This window comes from Salvelinus namaycush, chromosome 14 (assembly GCF_016432855.1).
Source record: "Salvelinus namaycush isolate Seneca chromosome 14, SaNama_1.0, whole genome shotgun sequence".
Lineage (NCBI taxonomy): Eukaryota > Metazoa > Chordata > Actinopteri > Salmoniformes > Salmonidae > Salvelinus > Salvelinus namaycush.
In genome coordinates this window covers 3620525-3643355 of record NC_052320.1, presented here as the reverse complement: position 1 = coordinate 3643355, position 22831 = coordinate 3620525, and the positions used below count along the sequence as shown (strand labels likewise).

Genomic DNA, 22831 nt, shown 5'->3' with positions numbered 1-22831 from the left:
CATTGCACGTCTACTGGCTAAAAAGGTCATAGCCGACGCATTTGAAAAATGATTTCAACATGAACAGCAATTCATCTATGAAACACTGAAGGTTTGTCCTCTTACTTTTCGTGATGATTTTGTGACGAACCACAACAAGGACTACTGAGCTGATCACAATCACCATAGCAATGCAGAGACCTGCAGCCAGTTGTAAACCAAAGCTCCAGGGAACACTACCAGGTGAATAGGACAAACATGACAACTTATTGACATAGGCATTAAAAACGCTCCCAGAAATATGCTCAACTATAACACGATCATCTACGAGGAATAATTAACCAGTGTTAGAGAGAGATTGCACCTGGGGCTGTCACTGTGGTCCTTGGTGAAAACAGGCCCAGAGGTGTCTGATGAGGAAGAGAAGATGAAGGGGCTGATGGTTGACCTGACCGGAGGTCGAGGGGATACAGGACCGCTACGCCGACCACTATCTAAACAGAGACTGAGTTTAATAAGCACTCATTTCAATACAGTTAAATTGTTATTTTAAAAAGGTGACTTCCTCATCCTGTACAGATGTCTTTGTCTTCAACACTGATTGGTTTACAATATCACAGTTCCTAGAATACAACAGAATAACTTTCTTTCCCCAGATGAAACTTCATATAAGATTTAGTATGATTTATTTATGATGATTCTTACCAATCTGGAGGTTATAGTCATTGTACATATGATTCCATCCAATGGTGACAATAGCACACCTGTAGTCGCCAGCGTCCACTGACTTTAAATTCCATATCATAACGTCCATCCCACCGTTGTATTCTGTTGTGGATACTCTTCCCTTGTAGAAGTCATTGACATATCCTCTGGTATTCACAACAACAGAAAATCCCCAAGGATATAGTTTAGAACAGAACTTCTCATAACCATTGTAGAAAGGAGGAAAGACAAATCTCAGCAGCGCTTGTCCATTCACCACCGTCCTCTGTTGTGCTTCCATCTCAGGGTCATCTATCAAACACACACACTATGAATTGACAAACAAGCAGACCCCCCCCATCCCCCCCACACACATGAAAAAATACTAGTTAACTATAAAATATTATACAGTATTTACTATAGAAACATATTAAAATTAAAATAAACATAACTATCACATTTACATAAATATTCAGACCCTTTTCTCAGTACTTTGTTGAAGCACCTTTGGCAGCGATTACAGCCCGAGTCTTCTTGGGTATGATGCTACAAGCTTGGCACCCCTGTATTTGGGCAGTTTCTCCCATTATTTTCAGAGAATCATCGCTGCACAGCTATTTTCAGGTCTCTCCAGAGATATTAGATCGGGTTCAAGTCCGGGCTCTGGCTGGGCCACTCAAGGACATTCAGAGACTTGTCCTGAAGCCACTCCTTGTCACGTTCCTGACCTGTTTTCCTTGTTTTTGTATGTGTTTAGTTGGTCAGGGCGTGAGTTGGGGTGGGCATTCGATGTTATGTGTTTCTATGTTTAGGTTCATTGTCTATTAGCCTGATATGGTTCTCAATCAGGGACAGGTGTTTTACGTTTCCTCTGATTGAGAACCATATTAAGGTAGGTTGTTCACACTGTTTGTTTGTGGGTGATTGTTCCTGTGTCTGTGTGTCGCACCACAAGGGACTGTTTCGTTTTCGTGCGTTTGGTGAGTCTGTTCCTGTGCTTGCATTCTTCGTGTTTATGTAAGTTCTCATGTTCAGGTCTGTCTACGTCGTTTTGTTGTTTTGTAATCTATTCAAGTGTTTTTTCGTGTTCGTCTTTGCTTTAATAAATATTCGTCATGTCTTCACAACACGCTGCATTTTGGTGTGATCCCTACTCCTCCTCTTCAGACGAAGAAACCGTTACACTCCTGCGTTGTCTTGGCTGTGTATTTAGGGTTGTTGTCCTGTTGGAAGGTGAACCTTCACCCCAGTCTGAAGTCCTGAGCGCTCTGGAGCAGGTTTACATCAAGGATCTTTCTGTATTTTGCTCCGTTCATCTTTCCCTCGATCCTGACTAGTCTTCTAGTCCCCGCCACTGAAAAACATCCCCACAGCATGATGCTGTCATCACCATGATTCACTGTAGTGATGGAATTGGCCTGTTTTCCTCCAGAAGTGACGTGTTGCATTCAGGCCAAAGAATTCAATCTTGGTTTCATCAGATCAGAGAATCTTGTTTCTCATGGACTGAGAATCCTTTAGGTGCCTTTTGGCAAACTCCAAGCAAGCTGTCATGTTCCTTTTACTGAGGAGTGGCTTCCGTCTGGCCACTCTACCATAAAGGCCACTGTGTTCTTGGGGACCTTCAATGCTGCAGAAATGTTGTGGTACCCTTACCCAGTTCTGTGCCTCGACACAATCCTGCCTCGGAGCTCCACGGACAATTCCTTCGACCTCATGGCTTGGTTTTTGCTCTGACATGCACTGTCAACTGTGTGACCTTATATAGACAGGTGTGCGCCTTTCCAAATCATGTTCAAATCAATTGAATTTACCACAGGTGGACTCCAATCAAGTTGTAGAAACTTCTCAAGGATGATCAAGTTCCATAGCAAAGGATCTGAATACTTACGTAAATAAGGTATTTTTTAATACATTTGCTAAAATAAAAAAATAAAAACTGTTTTCATGGGGTATTCTATGTAGCTTGATGGGGGAAAAACATTTAATACATTTTAGAATAAGGCTGTAACGTAACAAAATGTGGAAAAAGTCAAGGGGTCTGAATACTTTCTGAATGCACCCTGCCCATTCCCCTCCCCCATATCTTATTTTGTGCCACCCATAAGTGAGAAACCTACATGCCAAGTATAAGACATATAGTGTTGTCTACAGCTTATTGAAAAGAGAGAAGAATCCATTCAGACCCCAGTCCTACCTACAGGTTATGGAAAATGTGCTCTTTTAAGCCTCGTTTCCATGGGCAGTTTGAAGTTTTTTTTGCACATCTGATTAAAATCTGTTATTTTTCCTGCAGTGTGAACAGCCAAAAAGCTATTTCAAGTCACCTTCCTACAGCGCCTTCAGAAATGAGTCATAACCCGTGACTTATTCCACATTGTTGTTTAACACCATGAATTCAAAACAGATTAAATATATGTTTTTCCCTCACCCATCTACACGCAATACCTCATAAAAGTGAAAAGCTGTTTTAGATTTTTTTGCACATTTTAAATAAAAAAACCCAGACATATTGGATTTACATAAGTATTCAGACCTGAGTCAATACATGTTAGAATCACCTTTGGCAGCGATTACAGCTGTGAGTCTTTCTGGTTAAGTCTTTATTAAGAGCTTTGCACACCTAGAATGTACAATATTTGCCCATTATTCTGTTCACAATTCTTCAAACTCTGTCAAATTGGTTGTTGATCATTGCTAGACAACCATCTAGACAACCAAATCCCAACTGTTTTTGGTTATTATCCTGCAGAAAGGTGAATTGTTCCCATGTCTGTTGGAAAGCAGACTGAACCAGGTTTTCCTCTAGGATGTTGCCAGTCCTTAGCTCTCCTACGTTTCTTTTTATCCTAAAAAAACTCCCTAGTCCTTGCTGATGACAAGCATACCCATAACATGACGCAGCCACCACCATGGATTTGCCCCAAACGTAAAGCTTTGTATTCAGGACAAAGTTAATTTCTTTGCCACATTTGCAGTTCTACTTCAGTGCCTTGTTGCAAACAGGATGCCTATTTTGGAATATTTGTATTCTGTACAGACTTCCTTCTTATCACTCTGTGATTTAGGTTAGTATTGTGGAGTAACTAGAATGTTGTTGATCCATCCTCAGTTTTCTCCTATCACAGCCATTAAAACGCTGTAACTGTTTTAAAGTCACCATTGGCCTCATGTTGAAATCCCTGAGCAGTTTCCTTCCTCTCCGACAACTGAGTTAGGAAGGACGCCTGTATCTTTGCAGTGACTGGGTGTATTGGTACACCACCTGAAGTGTAATAAATAACTTCACCATGCTCAAAGGGGATATTCAATGTCTGCTTTTTTATTGTTACCCATCTACCAATAGGTGCCCTTCTTTGGAAAACCTCCCTGGTCTTTGTGGTTGAATCTGTGTTTGAAATGAAATGAACTGCTCGACTGAGGGACCTTAGAGCTAATTGTATGTGTGGGCTACAGAGATGAGGTAGCCATTAAAAAAATCATGTTAAACACTATTATTGCACAGAGTGAGTCCATGCCATTACAAAGGTGTTGGATACTTATTCACTCAAGACATTTCAGCTTTTCATTTTAAATTCATCTGTAAACATTTCTAAAAAACACAACTTCACTGACATGATGGGGTAATATGTAGGCCAGTGACACACAATCTCAATTGAGTCCATTTTAAATTCAGTCTGTATCAAAACAAAATGTGGAAAAAGTCAAGGGGTGTGAATTATTTTTGAATGCGCTGTACCTAACTAGCTAGTTTACTGCCTTGGCTAGCCAAAAATAGCTAGTTTTGAAAGTTGGATCGTCTTATCCTTTGAGGCTTTAAAAAAGTGTTTTTACACTATGATTTTGAATATTCAAAGCAACTAGGAAACTTCCATGGCGAAGCATTGTTGTCACCTTAGGTTGTTACATAACTTCTGAGTGATGGGAAGCACGAGCACCACCACCAATCAGACTACACCCAAAGACCCATGTCGTTACTATGGCAACTAGCGTAGCCATATCAGCAAATGACTGCTGTTCTGAACACACACATCTGATTTGGTCGTTTGTAACTTGCTGTTTGGACAGTCAGTTGTCCAAAATAGATTTTGAAAACAAAACTGATTAGAGCATTAAGGTCTGGAGTGTGAACAAGGCTTTAGTATTTCTCCAGTAGGTTTCCTGAAGGAGAACGCCTCAATGCCAAAGATAATAAAAAATAAAAAGACATAGTAAATACTAGTTATACTGCAAAGACACTACAGTAAATACTACAGTATAGTACAGTCTGCAAAAACACTACAGTATACTATATTATTTTTTCATGTGGGTCTCTCGCAAATTATTATAATTATTATTCTTTTTTTAATCTTAAAATGAGACAAACCTGGATAAAATCTTACCTAATAGAAGAATCAAGAGAAAGATAATCTTCATCTTCAAGTCAAAAACTCACTGAGGCTGGGCAGCTGTCCCCACACATCCTAGTCACCAACCCAAAAAAAGGCAACTGGAGTTGACAGCTCTTTTACTGTATTGTTCCGAGACCAGCCTTGTGATTCACTTCCTTCATTTGTGCGGCGGGGCGGCGAGGGGGCGGGGTCTCTCTAACTTGCAATTTACAAGTTTCAGAACACTTATTATTGGCTTTAGAGTAGGAGGATGATAGGTTGTACTGTTGTCATGGTACCAGCATCAGGTATCACAGTTTCAAGTAGTATCATAATACCTCTATAATGTTTTTGTCATAGAAAAACAAAATGATCTGGCCAATATTTAACCATAAGAAAACAAATCACATAAAAGGGAAGTGAAAGATCTGACAGAATGTAGTAATGGTGTGGCAGGCAGCCTAGCGATTAGAGCATTGGGCCAGAAACCGAAAGGTCGCTGGTTTGAATCCTTGCGTTAACTAGGTGAAAAATCTGTCGATGTGCCCTTGAGCAAGGCACTTAACCCTAATTGCTCCTTTAAGTCGCTCTGGATAAGAGCGTCTGCTAAATGATTCATATGTAAATGTTGTGATTTATTTGGCATCAGCTTTTAGCTTATTCAGCGATTTTCATTTAAGCAAATCATGGGAAAAAAATGCTTCATATGCAAAAAGATATGTACAAATTACCAAATGATTAACCACTCCTTTTAAACCACAAATCACAATCAACCCTGTAGTCTGACAGTCCTCCGATCCTCCAGAGGCAGTCTTCACACAGTCCTTTCCCATTCAAAACTAAACATCCCATTGGAAGCTGTGCTTTATTCTAAAACATATCAGCCATTTTAATTTCTTCTTTCGTGACATTGTCTTGCAAGTCAAAGCAGGTGTTGAGGAAACCGCAGATCTTAAATAATTACAGAGTACGCCTACGTACCAAAATGGCAAACTATTCCCTATTTAGTGCACTACTTTTGAAGGGCCCTGGTCAAAAGTAGTGCACTATGTAGGGAATAGGGTGGCATTTCAGACACAGACTAGATCATCCAACCGTGTGTAACTTTGTTCTTTAATGTACATCAGCCCCTATTGATTAACCTAGAAGCGATGGGTACAATATTTAGAATTTACAAAAGCTTCTGTTAATAGATCTACTTAACAGTGAGAGTTCATCTATTTAACACTCCCACTATGAGTGATAGATCTACCAGCCACTAAAATCCTCTCTAGTGCTGTTTCTATCATCCCAGGTATCTGAAGCACGGCAGAGCTCCTAGAGTAGAGCAGTGTGTCCTGGGTATCTGAAGCATGGCAGAGAGAGTAGACCAGTGTGTTCTAGGGGATGGATCTAGGCAAGACCCTGCCCAGATTTGATCAATCTTGATCGCATAACGAGTAGCTGTTTGGGATGATTTTACACAATGATTTGTAGATTCTCTGCAGTCGCGCTCAGGCCGATCCTGACGAACCACGCTGGAGGTCACTGGTCATCGTGGTTCCACCGTACTAGTCCTGCAATACATACGGTCATCAGGCAGCCAATAGTAGACATCATACTAGGAGACAAGTCCGCAATCACAGAGAGCCATCCCTCCCGACTTCCATCCGTCCGACAGAGGGTCTCTACTCATCGGTGAAGGTGATGACATCATACTGGATTCCCTGCTGTTGTAGCTGCTCCAGCTGTTCTTGTGTGGCCTCTGTATAGACCGTCTGGGTCTGTTGCAAGGCTGCATCTGCGACCGCTGGAACAGAGAGGGAGGGAGGGAGAGCAGGTAGTGTTAATAAACTGACAAGAGAACAACCATTTCAAGGTTCTCAACCTCCAGTTCTTGAGCCCTTTTGTTCCAGCCCGTCGCCTCTAAAACTTCTGATTCAAAGAATCAACAAATCCTGGTGTTACATATAGACAGCATGAGGATTTTAATTGAACTAGGCAAGTCAGTTAAGAACAAATTCTTATTTTACAGTGACGGCCTACCCCGGTCAAACCTTTCCTTAACCCAGACGAAGCTGGGCCAATTGTGCGCCGCCCTATGGGACTCCCGATCACGGCCGGTTGTGATACAGCAGGGTCTGTAGTGACGCTTCTAGCACTGAGGTGCAGTGCCTTAGACCGCTGCGCCACTCGGGAGCCCTCGGGATAGCATGAACCAGGTGTTGCTACAGGGTTGGACGGACTGCACCAGGTGTTGCTACAGGGTTGGACGGACTGCACCAGGTGTTGCTACAGGGTTGGACGGACTGAACCAGGTGTTGCTACAGGGTTGGACGGACTGAACCAGGTGTTGCTACAGGGTTGGACGGACTGCACCAGGTGTTGCTACAGGGTTGGACGGACTGAACCAGGTGTTGCTACAGGGTTGGACGGACTGAACCAGGTGTTGCTACAGGGTTGGACGGACTGAACCAGGTGTTGCTACAGGGTTGGACGGACTGCACCAGGTGTTGCTACAGGGTTGGACGGACTGCACCAGGTGTTGCTACAGGGTTGGACGGACTGCACCAGGTGTTGCTACAGGGTTGGACGGACTGCACCAGGTGTTGCTACAGGGTTGGACGGACTGCACCAGGTGTTGCTACAGGGTTGGACGGACTGCACCAGGTGTTGCTACAGGGTTGGACGGACTGCACCAGGTGTTGCTACAGGGTTGGACGGACTGCACCAGGTGTTGCTACAGGGTTGGACGGACTGCACCAGGTGTTGCTACAGGGTTGGACGGACTGCACCAGGTGTTGCTACAGGGTTGGACGGACTGCACCAGGTGTTGCTACAGGGTTGGACGGACTGAACCAGGTGTTGCTACAGGGTTGGACGGACTGAACCAGGTGTTGCTACAGGGTTGGACGGACTGAACCAGGTGTTGCTACAGGGTTGGACGGACTGAACCAGGTGTTGCTACAGGGTTGGACGGACTGAACCAGGTGTTGCTACAGGGTTGGACGGACTGAACCAGGTGTTGCTACAGGGTTGGACGGACTGAACCAGGTGTTGCTACAGGGTTGGACGGACTGCACCAGGTGTTGCTACAGGGTTGGACGGACTGAACCAGGTGTTGCTACAGGGTTGGACGGACTGAACCAGGTGTTGCTACAGGGTTGGACGGACTGAACCAGGTGTTGCTACAGGGTTGGACGGACTGCACCAGGTGTTGCTACAGGGTTGGACGGACTGCACCAGGTGTTGCTACAGGGTTGGACGGACTGCACCAGGTGTTGCTACAGGGTTGGACGGACTGCACCAGGTGTTGCTACAGGGTTGGACGGACTGAACCAGGTGTTGCTACAGGGTTGGACGGACTGCACCAGGTGTTGCTACAGGGTTGGACGGACTGAACCAGGTGTTGCTACAGGGTTGGACGGACTGCACCAGGTGTTGCTACAGGGTTGGACGGACTGAACCAGGTGTTGCTACAGGGTTGGACGGAAAGCATGCACATCCCGTAGCTGGCAGGAGTTGAGAACCCTGGTCAAATGTATGCAGCAGACTGTGTATGAAGCAGACTGTGTATGCAGCAGACTGTGTATGCAGCAGACTGTGTATGCAGCAGACTGTGTATGCAGCAGACTGTGTATGCAGCAGACTGTGTATGCAGCAGACTGTGTATGCAGCAGACTGTGTATGCAGCAGACTGTGTATGCAGCAGACTGTGTATGCAGCAGACTGTGTATGCAGCAGACTGTGTATGCAGCAGACTGTGTATGAAGCAGACTGTGTATGCAGCAGACTGTGTATGCAGCAGACTGTGTATGCAGCAGACTGTGTATGCAGCAGACTGTGTATGAAGCAGACAGTGTGTTAACATACCAGTAACGGCAGAATGTTCAACAACCTCCAGGTCCTCAGGACTGACTATCTGTTGTTCTGAACCGATGGGAAGATACTGGATCTGCCCGTCATGACTCAGAGCAATCTGCAAAGAGACAGTTTTAAAAACAGTTAACGATCTAATATACGGTTTTCAAACAATAGAGTAAGCAATGCACATAGAGTGCATTCGGAAAGTATTCAGACCCCTTGAGTTTTCCACATTATGCTACGTTACAGACTTATTCTAAAGTTCAATCTTGGTTTCATCAGACCAGAGAATCTTGTTTCTCATGGTCTGAGAATCGTTTAGGTGCCTTTTGGAAACTCCAAGTGGGCTGTCATGTGCCTTTTACTGAGGAGTTGCTTCCATCTGGTCACTCTACCATAAAGGCCTGATTGGTAGAGTGCTGCAGAGATGGTTGTCCTTCTGGAAGGTTCTCCTATCTCCACAGAGGAACTCTGGAGCTCTGTCAGAGTGACCATCAGGTTCTTGGTCACCTCCCTGACATAATCTTGTCTCTGAGCTCTACGGACAATTCCTTCTACGTCATGGCTTGGTTTTTGCTGACATGCGCTGTCAACTGTGGGACCTTATATAGACAGGTGTGTGGCTTTCCAAATCATGTCCAATCAATTGAATTTACCACAGGTGGACTCCAATCAAGTTATAGAAACATCTCAAGGATGATCAATGGAAACAGGATGCACCTGAGCTCAATTTCGTGTCTCATAGCAAAGGGTCTGAATACTTATGTAAATAAGGTATGTTTTTTTTTTTTTAATTTATACATTTACAAAAAATTCTCAAAACCTGTTTTCCCTTTGTCATTATGGGGTTTTGTGTGTAGATCCATTTAAGAATAAGGCTGTAACGTAACAAAATTTTGAAAAAAGTCAAGTGGTCTGAATACTTTCCGAAGGCACTGTATAGCACCTTTACATTACATAATCATACTAAAAGAAAGATTTATTCTGGATTGAGTAATTTTGTTTTTGGGGGTCCTCTCTCCCTCACCTGTTGCTCCTGCAGGAAGGCCCCATCATGCTCATACTGGATGATCTGGCCATCTGACATCTGAATGTGGTTCCCGTCTGCTAGCACCACGTACTCCTGAGGTAGGAAGTGTTGGACTCCATCCTGAGAGATGATATACTGGACCTGGGAGGGCGAAGGAGGAGAATTAGACCTGGGAGGGCGAAGGAGGAGAATTAGACCTGGGAGGGCGAAGGAGGAGAATTAGACCTGGGAGGGCGAAGGAGGAGAATTAGACCTGGGAGGGCGAAGGAGGAGAATTAGCCCTGGGTGGGCGAAGGAGGAGAACTAGACCTGGGAGTGCGAAGGAGGGGAACTAGACCTGGGAGGGCGACGGAGGGGAACTAGACCTGGGAGTGCGACGGAGGGGAACTAGACCTGGGAGTGCGAAGGAGGGGAACTAGACCTGGGAGGGCGAAGGAGGGGAACTAGACCTGGGAGTGCGACGGAGGGGATTTAGACCTGGGAGGGCGACGGAGGGGAACTAGACCTGGGAGGGCGACGGAGGGGATTTAGACCTGGGAGGGCGACGGAGGGGAACTAGACCTGGGAGGGCGACGGAGGGGAACTAGACCTGGGAGGGCGAAGGAGGGGAACTAGACCTGGGAGGGCGAAGGAGGGGAACTAGACCTGGGAGGGCGAAGGAGGGGAACTAGACCTGGGAGGGCGAAGGAGGGGAACTAGACCTGGGAGGGCGAAGGAGGGGAACTAGACCTGGGAGGGCGAAGGAGGGGAACTAGACCTGGGAGGGCGAAGGAGGGGAATTAGACCTGGGAGTGCGAAGGAGGGGAACTAGACCTGGGAGTGCGAAGGAGGGGAACTAGACCTGGGAGGGCGAAGGAGGAGAATTAGACCTGGGAGTGCGACGGAGGGGATTTAGACCTGGGAGTGCGACGGAGGGGATTTAGACCTGGGAGGGCGACGGAGGGGAACTAGACCTGGGAGGGCGACGGAGGGGATTTAGACCTGGGAGGGCGACGGAGGGGAACTAGACCTGGGAGGGCGACGGAGGGGAACTAGACCTGGGAGGGCGACGGAGGGGAACTAGACCTGGGAGGGCGAAGGAGGGGAACTAGACCTGGGAGGGCGAAGGAGGGGAACTAGACCTGGGAGGGCGAAGGAGGGGAACTAGACCTGGGAGGGCGAAGGAGGGGAACTAGACCTGGGAGGGCGAAGGAGGGGAACTAGACCTGGGAGGGCGAAGGAGGGGAACTAGACCTGGGAGGGCGAAGGAGGGGAACTAGACCTGGGAGGGCGAAGGAGGGGAACTAGACCTGGGAGGGCGAAGGAGGGGAACTAGACCTGGGAGGGCGAAGGAGGGGAACTAGACCTGGGAGGGCGAAGGAGGGGAACTAGACCTGGGAGGGCGAAGGAGGGGAACTAGACCTGGGAGGGCGAAGGAGGGGAACTAGACCTGGGAGGGCGAAGGAGGGAAACTAGACCTGGGAGGGCGAAGGAGGGGAATTAGACCTGGGAGGGCGAAGGAGGGGAACTAGACCTGGGAGGGCGAAGGAGGGGAACTAGACCTGGGAGGGCGAAGGAGGGGAACTAGACCTGGGAGGGCGAAGGAGGGGAACTAGACCTGGGAGGGCGAAGGAGGGGAACTAGACCTGGGAGGGCGAAGGAGGAGAATTAGACCTGGGAGGGCGAAGGAGGGGAACTAGACCTGGGAGGGCGAAGGAGGGGAACTAGACCTGGGAGGGCGAAGGAGGGGAACTAGACCTGGGAGGGCGAAGGAGGGGAACTAGACCTGGGAGGGCGAAGGAGGGGAACTAGACCTGGGAGGGCGACGGAGGGGAACTAGACCTGGGAGGGCGAAGGAGGGGAACTAGACCTGGGAGGGCGACGGAGGGGAACTAGACCTGGGAGGGCGAAGGAGGGGAACTAGACCTGGGAGGGCGAAGGAGGGGAACTAGACCTGGGAGGGCGAAGGAGGGGAACTAGACCTGGGAGGGCGAAGGAGGGGAACTAGACCTGGGAGGGCGAAGGAGGAGAACTAGCCCTGGGTGGGCGAAGGAGGGGAACTAGACCTGGGAGGGCGAAGGAGGGGAACTAGACCTGGGAGGGCGAAGGAGGGGAACTAGACCTGGGAGGGCGAAGGAGGGGAACTAGACCTGGGAGGGCGAAGGAGGGGAACTAGACCTGGGAGGGCGAAGGAGGAGAATTAGACCTGGGAGGGCGAAGGAGGGGAACTAGACCTGGGAGGGCGAAGGAGGGGAACTAGACCTGGGAGGGCGAAGGAGGGGAACTAGACCTGGGAGGGCGAAGGAGGGGAACTAGACCTGGGAGGGCGAAGGAGGGGAACTAGACCTGGGAGGGCGAAGGAGGGGAACTAGACCTGGGAGGGCGAAGGAGGGGAACTAGACCTGGGAGGGCGAAGGAGGGGAACTAGACCTGGGAGGGCGAAGGAGGGGAACTAGACCTGGGAGGGCGAAGGAGGGGAACTAGACCTGGGAGGGCGAAGGAGGAGAATTAGATTGTCACTGTCTGTCCTGTTTCTATATCATACTGTTACAGTGCCTTCGGAAAGTATTCAGACCCTTTGACTTTTTCCACATTTTGTTACGTTACAGCCTTATTCTAAAATTGATTAAATAAATAATAACTCCTCATCAATCTACAAACAATACCCCATAATAAACAGGATGAACCTGAGCTCAATTTCAAGAGTCATTGCAAAGGGTCTGAATACTTACGTAAGTAAGGTATTTCTGTTTTCGCTTTGTCATTATGACGTATTGTGTCTAGTAGATTGATGAGGAATTATAACTTTTTGGTCCATTTTAGAATAAGGCTGTAAAGTAACAAAATGTGGAAAAAGTCAAGTGGTCTGAATCCTTCCCGAATACACTGTAAGTAGTCGTTTCTAGCTCCATTTGTAAAGGAATCTACTGTATGTATCTAGCAGAGGAGGCTGGGTGGGTAGAGGTATAGGAGGACGGGCTCATTGTAGTGGCTGGAATGGAACGGATGGAAAGATATCGAACACATGGTAACCATGTGACCGTCCTCCTATATCTCTATCCACTAGCCACCTCTGGTATCTAGCTATAGCTCTATCTACAGCAGGGGTATCAAACATACAGCACGCCAGGGGGTCCAATCCGGCCGCGGTTGGTTTGAGTAAAAGAATATGATAAATAAAAACGTTTGTGGTTTTGAACTCAATACTACTTTAAAATGACTAAAACCAAATCTAAAACTGTTCATAAATTACGATGGATCTACAAATTCATACAGTTTATTGACTGTGTCTAGCTCACTAATAAATCACAGAAATTAGTCATGGAACATTGAAAATTCCAAAGTGCTGGATAGTGAACTTTTTAGATAATTTTAGTGGCGAGAAAATATAACCGATTTTCAGTGCGGTCTCCTGGACCTCGTTGAAGACCTCCTGCCCCCCCCCCCCCAGTTTGACACCCCTGATCTACAGTGTACATCAGTCACCTGGTTGTCTCCTGTCATGTACTGTAACGTCTGTCCGTCCACTGTGGTGATCTGCTGAATGTACGTGGCCTCCTCTTGGTCTTCCAGGCCTTGTTCCTGGGACACTATGATGTGGTCCTGACCCAGGCCTTGTTCCTGGGACACTATGATGTGGTCCTGACCCAGGCCTTGTTCCTGGGACACTATGATGTGGTCCTGACCCAGGCCTTGTTCCTGGGACACTATGATGTGGTCCTGACCCAGGCCTTGTTCCTGGGACACTATGATGTGGTCCTGACCCAAGGCCTGTTGTAGCTGCTCTGGGCTGATAGTCTGTCCTGCCTGCAGAGCTGCTGGAGACACACAGGGGACAAAGACCAGGTCAGACAACGGGCTAATGGCTACCATACAATAACATTAAAACGTGAGCATTTCAAACCACCTTTCGGGGGCGCTATGTGTATTGCTCTAGGGTGCGTGTACAGTATATCAACCAGAATGTCAGGTGGTATGGATGGAGATGGACTTATTCAACCAGTGAAATGATCTGTGTATGCGTGCTAGTGTGTAGGCTCTAAGTATGGTTCCTTACACTGTAGCGTGACGAGAGCCTCCTCATCACTGTTAACTATGACGGTCTGCTGGGAGCTTGCACCAGAGCGGCTCTTCTTTGTCGGAGGTTCCTGGCTGTGGAGTCGCTCCATATGGAACTTGAGGTGGCCATTACGGTTAAACCTGAAAGAATAAACATGGATATTCACAAAATCAGCCACGGAGTCACCATTCTCTACCCTTCTGCTCCAAGTGTGCACAAGGAAAGGACTGGTGTAAGAAATACGGGGGAACCTTTCTCTAGCCCAGTGGTTCCCATACCTTTTGGAACTGTGGCACATTAATTCATTTTGTGGTAATGCCCTCCATTTGATCCATACGGCAAATCATCACTTTTCAGTACAAACGTAGTTGTTTTAATAGATTAAGTAGGGTTTATTTGAACAATTTTTTATAGTTCCTTACTCCTGATGATTAACTTGTGTGTACCCCTTTAAGAGCGTCCCGCGAATACGCAATATAATAACTTGACATGCATGGGTTCCTCAAGGCACACCTCACAGTTCCTCAAGGCACACCTCACAGTTCCTCAAGGCACACCTCACAGTTCCTCAAGGCACACCTCACAGTTCCTCAAGGCACACCTCACAGTTCCTCAAGGCACACCTCACAGTTCCTCAAGGCACACCTCACAGTTCCTCAAGGCACACCTCACAGTTCCTCAAGGCACACCTCACAGTTCCTCAAGGCACACCTCACAGTTCCTCAAGGCACACCTCACAGTTCCTCAAGGCACACCTCACAGTTCCTCAAGGCACACCTCACAGTTCCTCAAGGCACACCTCACAGTTCCTCAAGGCACACATCACAGTTCCTCAAGGCACACATCACAGTTCCTCAAGGCACACCTCACAGTTCCTCAAGGCATACCAGTGTCATCGCTGCTTTAGCTTATGTTTACACCAATCAATGCCTTTGTGTAGGGAATTGCTTCAGTGCACTGTATCTATAATCCTTAACAGAACAAGTTGAGAGAAATCTGCAATCTGACTGTCTTTGGGTCATACCTCTGTCCACAGATCTGGCAGGTGAAGGGCTTCTCGTTGGTATGCGTCATCATGTGTCTCCTCAGATCCTTCTTGTTCTTGGAGGCAAAGCTGCAGCTGGGACACTTGTGAGGTCTCAGGTAGGCATGCATGACCATGTGTGTCTGGGGAAAGGAATGGGAGAACCACGTGATGACATGCTTTGGAAGTAGTTGTGGATCAGGACAAGGTCAACGCTGCCTTTACAGGCTGTAAACGATACATTCAACCTCATCTATCTGGTGACTGTCAAAAGTCTTCCCCCGTCCCCCATCTCCTAGCCGTCCCCCATCTCCTAGCCGTCCCCCGTGCCCCATCTCCTAGCCGTCCCCCATCTCCTAGCCGCCCCCCGTGTCCCATCTCCTAGCCGCCCCCCCCCCCCGTGTCCCATCTCCTAGCCGTCCCCCCGTGCCCCATCTCCTAGCCGCCTCCCGTGTCCCATCTCCTAGCCGACCCCCGTGCCCCATCTCCTAGCCGACCCCCGTGCCCCATCTCCTAGCCGACCCCCATCTCCTAGCCGTCCCCCATCTCCTAGCCGCGTCCCCCATCTCCTAGCCGCCCCCCGTGCCCCAATTCCTAGCCGCCCCCCGTGCCCCATCTCCTAGCCGACCCCCATCTCCTAGCCGTCCCCCATCTCCTAGCCGTCCCCCATCTCCTAGCCGTCCCCCATCTCCTAGCCGCCCCCCGTGCCCCATCTCCTAGCCACCCCCCCCCCCCATCTCCTAGCCGTCCCCGTGCCCCATCTCCTAGCCGTCCCCCCGTGCCCCATCTCCTAGCCGTCCCCCCGTGCCCCATCTCCTAGCCGTCCCCCCGTGCCCCATCTCCTAGCCGTCCCCCATCTCCTAGCCGTCCCCCATCTCCTAGCCGTCCCCCCGTGCCCCATCTCCTAGCCGCCCCCCCCATCTTCTAGCCACCCCCCCGTGCCCCATCTCCTAGCCCCCCCCCCCCCCATCTCCTAGCCGCCCCCCCATCTCCTAGCCGCCCCCCATCTCCTAGCCGTCCCCCATCTCCTAGCCGTCCCCCCGTGCCCCATCTCCTAGCCGTCCCCCATCTCCTAGCCGTCCCCCCGTGCCCCATCTCCTAGCCGTCCCCCCGTGCCCCATCTCCTAGCCGCCCCCCCCATCTTCTAGCCACCCCCCCGTGCCCCATCTCCTAGCCCCCCCCCCCCCCCCCCCATCTCCTAGCCGCCCCCCCATCTCCTAGCCGCCCCCCATCTCCTAGCCGTCCCCCATCTCCTAGCCGTCCCCCCGTGCCCCATCTCCTAGCCGTCCCCCCGTGCCCCATCTCCTAGCCGTCCCCCCGTGCCCCATCTCCTAGCCGTCCCCCATCTCCTAGCCGTCCCCCCGTGCCCCATCTCCTAGCCGTCCCCCCGTGCCCCATCTCCTAGCCGCCCCCCCCATTTTCTAGCCACCCCCCCGTGCCCCATCTCCTAGCCGCCCCCCCCCCCCCCCCATCTCCTAGCCGTCCCCCATCTCCTAGCCGCCCCCCGTGCCCCATCTCCTAGCCGTCCACCCGTGCCCCATCTCCTAGCCCCCCCCCATCTTCTAGCCACCCCCCCGTGCCCAATCTCCTAGCCGTCCCCCCGTGCCCCATCTCCTAGCCCCCCCCCCATCTTCTAGCCACCCCCCCGTGCCCCATCTCCTAGCCCCCCCCCCCCCATGCCCCATCTCCTAGCCCCCCCCCCCGCCCCATCTCCTAGCCCCCCCCCCCCATCTCCTAGCCGCCCCCCCCCATCTCCTAGCCGTCCCCCATCTCCTAGCCGCCCCCCGTGCCCCATCTCCTAGCCGCCCCCCCCCCACCATCTCCTAGCCGTCCCCGTGTCCCATCTCCTAGCCGCCCCCCGTGCCCCATCTCCTAGCCGTCCCCCATCTCCTAGCCACCCCCCCCCCATCTCCTAGCCGCCCCTCCCCCATCTCCTAGCCACCCCCCCCCATCTCCTAGCTGCCCCCGTGCCCCATCTCCTAGCCGCCCCCGTGCCCCATCTCCTAGCCACCCCCCATCTTCCAGCCGCCCCCCCCATCTTCCAGCCCTCCCCCCCATCTCCTAGCCGCCCCCCCATCTTCCAGCCGCCCCCCCCATCTTCCAGCCGCCCTCCCCATCTTCCAGCCGCCCCCCCCATCTTCCAGCCGCCCCCCCCATCTTCCAGCCGCCCCCCCCATCTTCCAGCCGCCCCCCCCCCCCCATCTCCTAGCCTTATTCTGAAAAGGCATTGGAGGAGAAGGTTTCATCCCCTTAGACCTTCTCCTCAAGGAGGCAAGGATGAGAGATATCAAGAAAAACCTTTTTGAGATTTACCATGTAATTCACCATGTAATTCAAATGTCTCAAAGCTGATCAAAGATAGTCCCCCCCCACCTTGACAACTGGCCAGGACGAGGCAGTGAAGTCACAGTCGGGACACTTAAAGGTGGAGGGGTCGATGTGGGCCCTCTTGTGGTTCTCCATATCACTGCGGCCGTGGAACGACTCCATGCAGATACGACAGGAGAACCTCTTAGGGTTTAGCTGGTTCTGCTGGGGAGAACCCACCATGGAGGGAGAACCCGGGGCCTCGCTGCTCAGCTGGAGAGAGAGTGAAAGAAAGAAAGAGAGCGTGAGGATGAGACTTCTGGGGTGGACTTGGTTCTGATATCCTGGGGCCTCAGACAGAGGGAGGATGAGATGGCTTTCTGCAGCCTAATACTAGGCCTAAACTATATGACTTCTAAAATCTTAACAACTTGGACCTGCTCACATTTCCTTGTCCCAGATCTTTCCTTCCGTCCATCCTAAACCCCAGGACGTGGGTGCTCACTTTACACCATGACTCCCTAGTTGATCCTGCCCTGTGTTTCTCAGGTGTCGTAGGGGGGGAAAAATCCTGACACGCAAATTCCCGAGCAGCACGTCATTATCATAAAAATATAAAAAAAGAGGCGGAGAATATGGACCAGCCAATGGTTGGGCAGACGTGGACAATATGGACGTTCTTATTCTACAGAGTGAATTAGCGGTCATATAAAATGTTTAATATTGAAAAGGCCTCAGACAGAGGGAGGATGAGATGGGTGTTCTCTCCACAGCTCCACCAGTCTGTCTCCCATCACCTCGGTCCACATGGTGCCTGCTGCTGCTGCTGCTGCTGCTGCTTGTTGTTGTTGCTCATGCTGTTTTCCTCTTCACCGTCATCGTTTTGGTCTCACATGCTGAGTGCTCATTGGCTATTGGCAGTAGCCCTTGTCCGATTGCGCGTCGTAGCGCTGTTCAGACTACAAAATTGCACCACCATCATTTTCGACACGTCAGAAAATGTACTTAAAAATCGGGACATCCGACAGAAGTCTGGAGAACGGAACAGCCATCATCGACGCGTACCTGACCCGCTCATACTACACGAGTCCCGACGTACTGATCCTAGCCCAAGTTCACAGGATTTCACCCCAATCATGAAAATTAGTCTGGAACGGCAAAATCGCCTAGTACAACTGTACTGAATGGCCAGTGATGACCTCTCAGCCATCTTCTGTTCAACCGAACAGAACCTAAAAGCCACAATCCTGACCACACGGTTTGGTATAAAGCTGAGGGAATAAATGTAACCACTCTTATGAATAGACAGAGCTATGGATGCGGTGGTTCCCTTCAGGCTTACCTCGACCTGCTGCAGCACCCCGTCCCCTAGCCCGGAGGACAGGTAGTACTTTTCTCCATTCTCTCTGACTATTTCTGTTCCCTCCTCCTCTTCTTCCATGGGCTGGGGACTCCCCTCGCCACTGCTGAAAACACAACACACACATTGGAACGCAGTGAAAACAAGGGAGTACTTCCTGAACTTGTCCAATGAGAGCAGAGGATTTTTTCTCTCTCACATTGCTCTACTAAACACAACCCTGGTGAGACCATGGTGTTGTACCTGACTGATGTGATTGATTGTACCTGTATCCAGGTCCGGTGCTGTGGATCTCCTCTGTAGCTTGTTCCACCTGTTCCAACACACTGAAGCCTTCTGCCCCCTCATAGGCCTGGATGGCCACCTGGGTGATCTCTCCATTCTCATTGGTCTCTGCCTCATAACCCTCCTGCACTTCCTGGACCTAATGGATCATTATTTTGGTGATTAACATTTTGATTGTTTTTCACACAAACACAAAGATGAACACCAACAAACAGAACAGACAACAAACCCAGTCAACGCCACACAATGTCATCTAGAAGTAAAAAGGTCCAGCCCATGATAAATCAAACGCTATAATGAAACTGCACCAAATATACAATATATAATAATAATAATAATAGTATACAATAATATCATAACAATATACCATAATACAACAATATACCATAATAACAGTATCCAACAATATATCATAATAGTATATTATAATAATAGTATACAACAATATACCATAATAACAGTATCCCACAATATATCATAATAATAGTATATTATAATAATAGTATACAACAATATACCATAATAACAGTATCCCACAATATATCATAATAATAGTATATTATAATAACAGTATCCAACAATATATCATAATATTGGTATATCATAATAGTATATAATAACATATCATAATAATAGTATATAATAATATATCATAATAATAGTATATCATAATATATAATAATAGTATATTATAATAATAGTATATAATAATATATTATATAATAATATATCATAATAATAGTATATAATACTATATCATACTAATAGTATGTCATAATATATACTAATGTATCATAATAATAGTATATCATAATATATAATCATAATAGTATATCATAATATATCATAATAATAGTATATCATAATATATAATTATATATCATAATAATAGTATATAATAATATATCATAATAATAGTATATCATAATATATCATAATAATAGTATATCATAATAATAGTATATCATAATATATAATAATATATCATAAATGTACCTCCTGCACCAGGGTCTCGCCGGTCTCAGACACGTGAAAGGTCACTACTTTTTGCCCTCCCCCCGTCGCCGAGGTAACACCCGTCCAGGAGCCTGCTTCTAGAACATTGGAGTCAGACGACTTCAACACCTGTACCTGAGGTGACAGACAGAAAGGCTGCTCATAGACAGAAACTAGATGCATTCCTATTCATGCAGACCATAGCATGTCTACTGCTCCTTAGGTGGATAGGTCAACTAAGCATGGATCGGTCAACTAAGCATGGATCGGTCAACTAACCATGGATCGGTCAACTAAGCATGGATCGGTCAACTAAGCATGGATCGGTCAACTAAGCATGGATCGGTCAACTGACCATGGATCGGTCAACTAAGCATGGATCGGTCAACTAAGCATGGATCGGTCAACTAACCATGGATCGGTCAACTAACCATGGATAGGTCAACTAACCATGGATTGTCAGATAGAGGGCAGGATAGAACCTTGTCAGGATGTAAAACCAAAGCTTTGGGCAGTACCTGCAGTGAGTTTCCCACCAGCTCTCTGGCGTTGCTCATATTCAACAGCAGATCCAGAGCATTCTGGGCTGACAGGTCTGAGTTTCCGGCTGTGGAGATGGAGAGAGACCGTCTCAGTCATGGTTCAGTCATGCCTTACACTCAATATAATATACAGTACATGCAAATGTTCTTATCGTGTTTGGTGGAGATCAACTGACCTGTTGAGACAATACATTTATATTGAGCCATAAAAAAGGCATGTATTTTTTCATCCATGTAATTATTGTCTGTCCTTTGTACGGCAGGAATCACTGACCCTGTTCGTAGATGATGGTGGTGTTTCCCATTGCATCTTGGGAGACTGAGGCGTTCTGCATTGTCTGCATGGCTTGTAGTGTGTCAGGATCCACCGCCAGCTAACACAGAGACAAAACAGAGTCACAGGCCTGCAGCGTTTCTAATTCAGAACCTGCAGCATTTCTAATTCAGAACCTGCAGCGTTTCTAATTCAGAACCTGCAGCGTTTCTAATTCAGAACCTGCAGCGTTTCTCATTCAGAACCTGCAGCTTTTCTAATTCAGAACCTGCAGCTTTTCTCATTCAGAACCTGCAGCGTTTCTAATTCAGAACCTGCAGCGTTTCTCATTCAGAACCTGCAGCGTTTCTCATTCAGAACCTGCAGCGTTTCTCATTCAGAACCTGCAGCGTTTCTCATTCAGAACCTGCAGCTTTTCTAATTCAGAACCTGCAGCTTTTCTAATTCAGAACATGCAGCTTTTCTAATTCAGAACCTGCAGCGTTTCTAATTCAGAACCTGCAGCGTTTCTAATTCAGAACCTGCAGCTTTTCTAATTCCAAAGCATAAAAATGCAAGAATAGCTCATCAAGCCTGTTTCCAGATCAGTTTGTGATGTCTTTCCAACTGCTATGGTATTTATCATATAACAGATCTGTCATGCCAGAGATCATAGGAGTTGGCCAATCAACCCTAACAGATCTGGGACCAGGCTATACCTGTAATCAACCCTAACAGATCTGGGACCAGGCTATGCCTGTAATCAACCCTAACAGATCTGGGACCAGGCTATGCCTGTAATCAACCCTAACAGATCTGGGACCAGGCTATGCATCTAATCAACCCTAACAGATCTGGGACCAGGCTATGCATCTAATCAACCCTAACAGATCTGGGACCAGGCTATACCTGTAATCAACCCTAACAGATCTGGGACCAGGCTATGCCTGTAATCAACCCTAACAGATCTGGGACCAGGCTATGCATCTAATCAGCCCTAACAGATCTGGGACCAGGCTATGCCTGTAATCAACCCTAACAGATCTGGGACCAGGCTATGCCTGTAATCAACCCTAACAGATCTGGGACCAGGCTATGCCTGTAATCAACCCTAACAGATCTGGGACCAGGCTTTGCCTGTAATCAACCCTAACAGATATGGGACCAGGCTATGCCTGTAATCAACCCTAATAGATCTGGGACCAGGCTATGCCTGTAATCAACCCTAACAGATCTGGGACCAGGCTATGCCTGTAATCAACCCTAACAGATCTGGGACCAGGCTATGCCTGTAAACAACCCTAACAGATCTGGGACCAGGCTATGCCTGTAATCAAACCTAACAGATCTGGGACCAGGCTATGCCTGTAAACAACCCTAACAGATCTGGGACCAGGCTATGCCTGTAATCAAACCTAACAGATCTGGGACCAGGCTCTCCAGACGTACTATAGTGTTCTGTAGGCCTGGTGTGTCGTCGTGTTGCTGTTTGAGTTCCTCTATCTGTTGCTGGGTGAAGAAGGGTCTCCTCCTCCGCCTGACGGGCTCCTCAGGGTGCGTAGCGCTCCACTCCTCAAACGCCTCCGGGTGGCGACACTGGACGTGCAGACGCAGGTTCTTACGGTGTTTCGTCATGAAGTGGCACATCTCACAGGAGAACGGTTTCTCTCCTGGAAAGAAGAAATATTTTACACACGAAAACAAAACATTAGCCACTGAGAGGCACAGGGTGAATCTCAGTGCAGCGCCCCCTGGATGAAGAGCAATTAAGGGGTTGAGTGCCATAATCAAGGGGACAATGACAGGAGATCAGAGACCAGCAGTTCAGTTCCCACTGTTAGGGTTTGAACCAGCAACCTTTTGGCTACTGCTCCGTCTCGCTAGCCTCTAGGCTAGCTACTGTGCCAACTGTCATCAAATCATTGGTGACTCACCTGTGTGTTTGATGGCCAGGTGTGAGACCAGGAAGTCCTCTTTAGAGGTGGAGTATTTACAGTAGTCACATTTAAAGGGCCGGTCGTTGGTGTGGGACAGCTGGTGGTTGAGCAAGAGCTTCTTGTTGTCACAGTCATAGTCACAGAACTCACACTTGAACCTG

The 22831-nt window shown here is 48.5% G+C and overlaps 1 protein-coding gene across 1 annotated transcript in view; it reads right to left on the bottom strand.

Annotated features, from left to right (window-relative positions):
• Positions 1-4104: 4104 nt before the first annotated feature.
• The window catches only part of LOC120059043 (zinc finger protein 335-like), a 41947-nt gene continuing 23220 nt past the window's right edge, over positions 4105-22831 (bottom strand). The window contains exons 17-30 of the mRNA XM_039007813.1: positions 22668-22828; positions 22183-22403; positions 20755-20854; positions 20457-20545; positions 19939-20073; positions 18924-19081; positions 18640-18763; positions 17364-17570; positions 14991-15133; positions 13964-14106; positions 13393-13724; positions 9925-10068; positions 8907-9012; positions 4105-6843 (exon numbers count right to left, since the gene is read on the bottom strand). Of these exons, the coding sequence (XP_038863741.1) occupies positions 6722-6843; positions 8907-9012; positions 9925-10068; positions 13393-13724; positions 13964-14106; positions 14991-15133; positions 17364-17570; positions 18640-18763; positions 18924-19081; positions 19939-20073; positions 20457-20545; positions 20755-20854; positions 22183-22403; positions 22668-22828 (2185 nt within the window). The 3' untranslated portion in view covers positions 4105-6721. The remainder of the gene's footprint in view (positions 6844-8906; positions 9013-9924; positions 10069-13392; positions 13725-13963; positions 14107-14990; positions 15134-17363; positions 17571-18639; positions 18764-18923; positions 19082-19938; positions 20074-20456; positions 20546-20754; positions 20855-22182; positions 22404-22667; positions 22829-22831) is intronic.